The 6,697-nt window shown below is 46.7% G+C and overlaps 1 protein-coding gene and 1 long non-coding RNA gene across 2 annotated transcripts; both read left to right on the top strand.

The window, feature by feature from the left end:
* Positions 1-1,046: 1,046 nt before the first annotated feature.
* LOC125511123 lies at positions 1,047-3,797 on the top strand. The gene is made up of 3 exons (XR_007284902.1): positions 1,047-2,236; positions 2,359-2,553; positions 2,658-3,797. It is a non-coding gene; the product is annotated as an uncharacterized LOC125511123 (long non-coding RNA).
* A 1,378-nt stretch (positions 3,798-5,175) lies between these two features.
* On the top strand, positions 5,176-6,697 carry LOC125511121 (dehydration-responsive element-binding protein 2D-like). Its single transcript, XM_048676409.1, has one exon. The coding sequence runs from the start codon at positions 5,456-5,458 to the stop codon at positions 6,512-6,514; it is 1,059 nt and encodes a 352-aa protein (XP_048532366.1). The 5' UTR covers positions 5,176-5,455; the 3' UTR covers positions 6,515-6,697.

The raw sequence follows: 6,697 nt of genomic DNA, 5'->3' as shown, positions 1-6,697 counted from the left end.
ATTAGAAAGAAAAAGGGAAAAAACACAGCTATAGGATGAAGTGGGAGCACGGATGGAAGTATGGGGAGGAACCAGGCAAGCCCGATCCCCCCAATGTACCGAACGGGCTTCTCACGCTATCCATCCAACCTCACATACTTTTTGGAAAGTAAAATAAAATAAAATGCAATTTACATTTTTCTAAAAAATTCTCAAAGAGATAATACATTTTGTTAGCAGATAAGTGAGACCCGGACCTTGCAAGGAGATACCACACGGGGGGCAAGGGGTGTTGCTACGCCAGCCTGACAGTGGGCCACTGACAAGCCACACGAGCACCATATACGACCCATACAGAAGGACGCACTACATTTGAATGTCTATACAAGTTTGAGCACAAAAGACATGTATCTTAGAACTGTGGGTATCAAAGTGACAACCGAGCCTAAGTTGAGGCATTTCCAGTATGTTTACCTCTCTTTTTCTCTGGCCATCACCCTAGAAAAAGCATCATGACATCATGTGGTGGGCTCTATTCACAACCACTCTATTAATCATGTTGCAATTTATGTTGGGCTGGTCTTTGGTGCTACGTAGTTGGGGAGAGAAAAATATGAAATTGCGGCCTTTAGGGTATAAGAGCAATTCTAGCTGAGTCGTTCAGATATGGTTCACCGTAAATGATATAAAGGTGATCGCCAAGAAATATGAAGGTTGAAATGATTGACAACAAAGTCAAAGTCGCTAAAATTCGGCCTCCACCAATTTTCCTTTAAATAGGACCCACTTACCAGTGGATCAGAGTTTTTCTTCTATGTCACACATTTTATTCATAACAAGGGATGAAAATTAACCGTGCCGCCACTTACAATCATAGAACAATTAAACTACATTTTTTTCATTGACTTCTTTGCCTCTTGCATATCTTCAGAATTGAGAAATAGAATGCCTCTCTTCTTCAAAGTTGGTTGGATGGTGGTTCACGAAGTGTCTAGTCATTATCGTTCTTCAATATATTATTCAATAGTTCTTCAGCTTGTTCAATAGTTTGTTCCCTGAAAGCACAACCAACACAACTATCTAGGTAGTCCCTAAAAATATCAGTTAGTGCATCATAAAAGATATCAAGTATTTTATTTTTCTTAAAAAGATGATCAGGCAAAACATTAAGTAGTTGGAGAAGTCTCCCCCAAGCTTGAGGGAGATTCTCTTCTTCAGTTTGCACAAAGCTATATATTCCCTATAAGATAGCTTGTTTCTTATGAGCAGAGACATATTTTTCAAAGAAATAATAAATCATATCCTAGGGACTACGCACACAAACAGGAGCAAGAGTATTAAACCATATTTTAGCATCACCCTTTAACGAAAAAGGAAACAACTTAAGAATATAATAATAGCAATTTTTTCTCATGAGCAAATAGTGTAGTTATATCATTCAACTTAGTAAGGTGTGCCACGACGGTTTCAGTTTCATAACCATAGAAAGAATTAGATTCAACCAAAATAATTAACTCAAGATCGACAAAGAATTCGTAATACTTATCAGTAACAAAGATAGGTGAAGTAGCAAAGATAGGTGAATCATAATTCTCAGTTTCGGTAATTTCATCAGTTTCAGTGTTCTTAAATTTTTAGCTTTAGCAAGTTGTTCGTCAAGAAATTCACCTAGTGGCATAGTATCATCAAGCAAAGTACTAGCATCATTCATAGCAGAAGTAACATCATCAATTACTTGCGACATCGAAATTAATAGCAGGTGATGGTGTCACAACTTACTTAAAACAGAAGGTGAATTAAGTGCAGACAGAGACGGAGCTCCCGTGTAAGGACTGGTGTCAACTGACACCAGTGCCAATAGTAACCTCAAGTTATCTTGTTAATATGATTTGTCTTTGACCCCAGTCCAAAAAGATGACTGACCCCAGCCCAGCCGGAGAAGCCCGAAGCACAACCTAATTCCAGCCCAGCCATAGAAGCCCACTGTCCCTAAAAAGATCTATGGTCGTTCCACCAAATTCCTATTTGCCGCTGCGCACAGCCCAAAAGTGCCCCACCAAGTTTCTCTCTCTTCATCTCATCACCTCCTCTCAATCCCTTCCGGTGTGATAATTCCTTGCTCGTGCCGCCTGATGGAATTACAGAGAGACGAGCGTACGAATCAGCGGGATTTTGGTCTAATCTGGAGACGCCGGCCGGCCGATTGTTGCGGCATAATCTGGTGCTAATCCACCAAGCCTAGATTTGCTCTTCCCAGGTATGCCTCATGACACGCATGTGTATTACCTTCAGCCTTTAGACTAAATTTCATAACTGAACTAATTAGAATCTTTTGCTCTTCTCTTCCTTGATTCATGTACGACATTCATCTACGACTAGGAGGTTATGGACAGATTTTTGTGGAAACGGCCACTGCCATCTGTCGCAGCAGGGACTTCAAGGTCACTTAGTAGACAAGATCATAGTCATGTATCGATTTTCCATGTGGAGAAAGATATATTTTCTACTATTACAAATGATGATGTGATTGATCCATTTAAGAAGATGGAAGATTGAGAAGGGAAGTTATAAAATGTGAGCATCATGTCACTATATTTTTGCTTAATGATATTTATTTTATTTTGTTTTTTCTTAACATTGTTGTAAATATAATATGTTCTTTTGTTCATTCTTTTCAGAAGGTAACAACTGAAGTGCTTGAAGTTAACCTTTTTGCTTTATGACTTCGCTTAGCCTATACTCGGTATGACTTTTTTGATTTAATAATAATATTACTGAATCACTGTATATATTCTCTCTTTATGCCGCACTCCAACATTATGTATGTTGCGCTGCTATAGTTAGTGCTAGAGTGGACAAAGCTTGACACCAGTGCTCATTTTTTCTAGCTTCGTCCCTGAGTGCAGAGCCAGGTAATAGTTCCTTACCTCCCCTCGTCCTAGAGGGAACGATCTTGGTTCTATCATCCTTCAGATTCTTCATAGTGACCAATAGATATAAATCACAAGTGACTCATCAAATAGATCTATGCTACCCGGCAACGACGCTAGAAAAAATGTCTTAATGACCCACAAGTATAGAGGATCACAATAGTTTTCGAGGGTAAAATATTCAACCTAAATTTATCAATTCGACACATGAGGAGCCAAATAAATATTTGCAAGTATTAGCAGTTGAGTTGTTAATTCAACCAAACCTGAAGACTAAATATCTGTAGCAGAGTGATCAGTAGCATAGTAGTATATGATAGTTTGTTAGTGATAGCAACGGTAGTAACAGTAGCAGTAATAGTTTTGTAGCAATTGTGACAATAGTAGCAATAATATTAACTTAGCAAACATCAATATGTGAAAAACTCGTAAGCATTGGATCGGTGATGGATAATTATGTTGGGTAACATTGATCGTGTAACAGTTATAATCTAGGGTGACACAGAACTAGCTCCAATTCATCAATATAATGTAGGCATGTATTCCGCATATAGTCATACGTGCTTGCGATAAGAACTTGCATGTCATCTTTTGTCCTACCCTCCCTTGGCAGCGGGGTCCATGAGGAAACTAAAAGATATTAATGCCTCCTTTTAATAGAGGACTGAAACAAAACATTAACACATGGTGAATAAATGAACTCCTCAAGCTACAATAATCATCGAAAAGAATCTCAATTATTGTCACCTTGGAGTATGTGGACCATAACACATAATAGGTGTGTATAACTTGCAAGATATAATGAATAACACAAATATATTCATGAAAACATAAAGGGTTCATATCTGAAATCATGGCACTCGGGTCCTAGTGACAAGCATTAAGCATAGCAACATCAATCTCAGAACATAGTGGATACTAGGGATCAAGCCCTAACAAAACTAACTCGATTACATGATAAATCTCATTCAAATCATCACCGTCCAGCAAGCCTATAAAGAAATTACTCACTCCCGGCGATGAGCATCATGAAATTGGTGATGAAGGATGGTTGATGATGATGATGATGACGAAGGATCCCCCCCTCCGAAGCCCCGAACGGACTCCAGATCTGACCTCCCGATGAAGAATAGGAGGTGGCGGCGGCTCCGTATTGTAAAACACGATGAAACTTCCTTCCCTATTTTTCTCTCAGGAAATAAGAATCTATAGTGCCGAGATTAGGGTCAGCGAAGCCTCATGGGCCCCACGAGGCACCAGGGCGTGGGCAGCAGGTGGCCCCCCTTTAGTGGGTCTTTGCTCCAGTACTTTTTTTATATTCCACAAAAAATCTCCAAAAAGTTTTGTCCAATTTCGAGAACTTTTATTTCTGCATAAAAAACAACACCATAATAGTTCTGCTGAAAACAACGTCAGTTCGGGTTAGTTTCATTTAAATCATGTAAATTAGAGTTCAAAACAAGAGCAAACATGTATGGAAAAATATATATGCGACGGAGACGTATCACGGTTCGACCTGCAATGTTGTATGGCGCTAAGCGTTGGCCGGCTAAAAGGCGACATGTTCAACAGTTAGGTGTGGGGAGGTGCGCATGTTGAGATGGATGCGTGGCCACACAAGAAAGGACCAAGTTCGGAATGATGATATAGAGCTGGGTAGCACCGACGTCGTTTGAGATTATTTGGGCATATTCATCACAGACCTCCAAAAGTTCCGGTGCATAGCGGACAACTAAAACGTGCTGATAATGTCAAAAGAGGTCAGGTAAACCGAACTTAACATGAGAGAAGTCCATAAAGAGAGATCTCGCAAGAGAACCAGGCATGGAAAGGGTTGCGTGGAAGCTTTGCTATCCATGTAGCAGAATCGTGAGTTGATTGCGGAATTTTATGTGCGTCACCTCTAGCCTACCCTAACTTGTTTTTAAGACTAAAAGACCTGTTACAGTCGTCGTTGTTTCTTCTAGAGGTACGTTTTTCTTTTGCTCCAAGCTTTGGGTGAAGCAGATGCGTCTAGTCTCGGTCCACATGGTTTATCCCAAATTGCCAGTAATGACCATTTGAAACCCTCCAAGTGGTCGTTCTTATCCTCCTCGGCCACGAGCCGGTCCGGTCCACCCCACGAATTTGAACTTCGCCTCCCCATTTCTTTCCTCCGGTACGAGTCCCAAACCCTCGGGAATATCCCCGCCCTCCGTTTGATCCGTGCCGCGATACTCCCGAGCCAGGCCCGGGAGGAGAGGAGGGGAGGGGAGGGAAATCCCGAGAGTGCCCCTGAACCGACCGGCCCGTGCTCCCCACCCTTTTTTGCTTTTAGCCCCCGCCTCCTCCGCCACTCGTCCTCCGGCTTCCACCGCAACCCCACAACCGCACGCCACCAACACCCCCGCCGCAACCGCCCCACCCACCGACGGACCAAACCCTAACCCTAGCCCTTCCCCCACCGCCGCCGCCGCCGCACGCGCTCCCATGGCGGGGCGCCGTGGCTGCTGAGCGCCAGCCCCCGATCGCGCGCGACCATGGATTGACCCGCCCGGACCCGAGGCATGGGGCCCAACCCTAGCCTGGACATGCTGGCCGCCGCGGCAGGGATGGAGTCGGCGGCGGCGGCTGCGGCTGCGGCGGAGGCGCAGCCGAGGGGCCGCGTGGTGCGGATCATCGTGCACGACGCCGACGCCACCGACTCCTCCTCCAGCGAGGACGAGTCGGCGCCGCCGCCGCTGGCCCCGATGCCGACGACCAAGGAGGAGCGCCGGAGGGAGCGCAAGAAGCGCCGCCGCGTCATGGAGGCCGGGAGGAGGGACGACTCGGGGCCGCCGCAGCCGCAGGCAACCGGGGCGCGCACGCCCTCGGTGCGGTACCGCGGCGTGCGCCAGCGCCGCTGGGGCAAGTTCGCCTCGGAGATCCGCGACCCGATCCAGGGCCGCCGCCTCTGGCTCGGCACCTTCGACACCGCCGAGGAGGCCGCAGCAGCCTACGACGCCGCCAAGATCCGCATCAGCGGGAGCCGCCGCCCGGCCGACGGCGCCACCGGCTTCCCTTTCTCCTTCCCGCCGCCAGAGCCTGCCAAGCCGACCGTCTTGCGTCTTCCCATGCCGCAGCCTGCCAAGCCGACCATCCTGCGTCTTCCCATGCCACAGCCTGCCAAGCAGATTACCTCGCCGCCGCCTCCTCCTCCGCCTGAGCCTGCCAAGCCGGCCATCTCGCCGCCTCCTCTGCCAGCTAAGCCGTTCGCCCTCCCGTTGAAGCTGAGGCTGAAGCTTTCCTTCAATGCACAGGTCAAGGACAAGGGTTGGAACTGGTGCTCTGCAGGCGATGTCAAGGAGGAGGAGGAGGGGGACTGTGATGCCGAGGCAAAGGTTGGGGATGTGAGCATTGCAGGCGAGGTTAAGGTGGAGGGTGGGGGCTGCGCAGGGGAGGTCAAGGTGGAGGGCGGGGGCTGTGCAGATGGGTCGAAGGAGGCCGGCGGTAGCTCTGAGGTCAAGGCGGTCAAGCCGATGTGGGCGATGATCACCGGGAAACGAAAGAAGCGGTCAGGCTGCGGCACCCGTGTCGGCGCCCTCCACGCCTCCTCCGTCTGCGTCGAGGAAGTTGGCGGGACCTGAGGGAGGGTCCAACTATCCCCGTAATTACTATCGTTAGATCTTCTACTCTTCTGCCTAGCGTCGTCGTCCCATCTTCTTTGGTATTGTGTAATTTTTGTCAAGTACTAAACTCCTTGATGTGCAAACTCATGACCATCCTGTGATATGATTGTGGATGATTTAATGTATATACACCCTTCAATA

Source organism: Triticum urartu, chromosome 5, assembly GCF_003073215.2.
Source record: "Triticum urartu cultivar G1812 chromosome 5, Tu2.1, whole genome shotgun sequence".
NCBI lineage: Eukaryota > Viridiplantae > Streptophyta > Magnoliopsida > Poales > Poaceae > Triticum > Triticum urartu.
Note: the sequence above shows the minus strand (reverse complement) of the source record. Positions and strands in the feature narration are given on the sequence as shown.

Bases quoted from the DNA above. Each gene is read 5' to 3' on its own strand.
- LOC125511121 (XM_048676409.1), top strand. From the start codon at position 5,456: ATGGGGCCCAACCCTAGCCTGGACATGCTGGCCGCCGCGGCAGGGATG.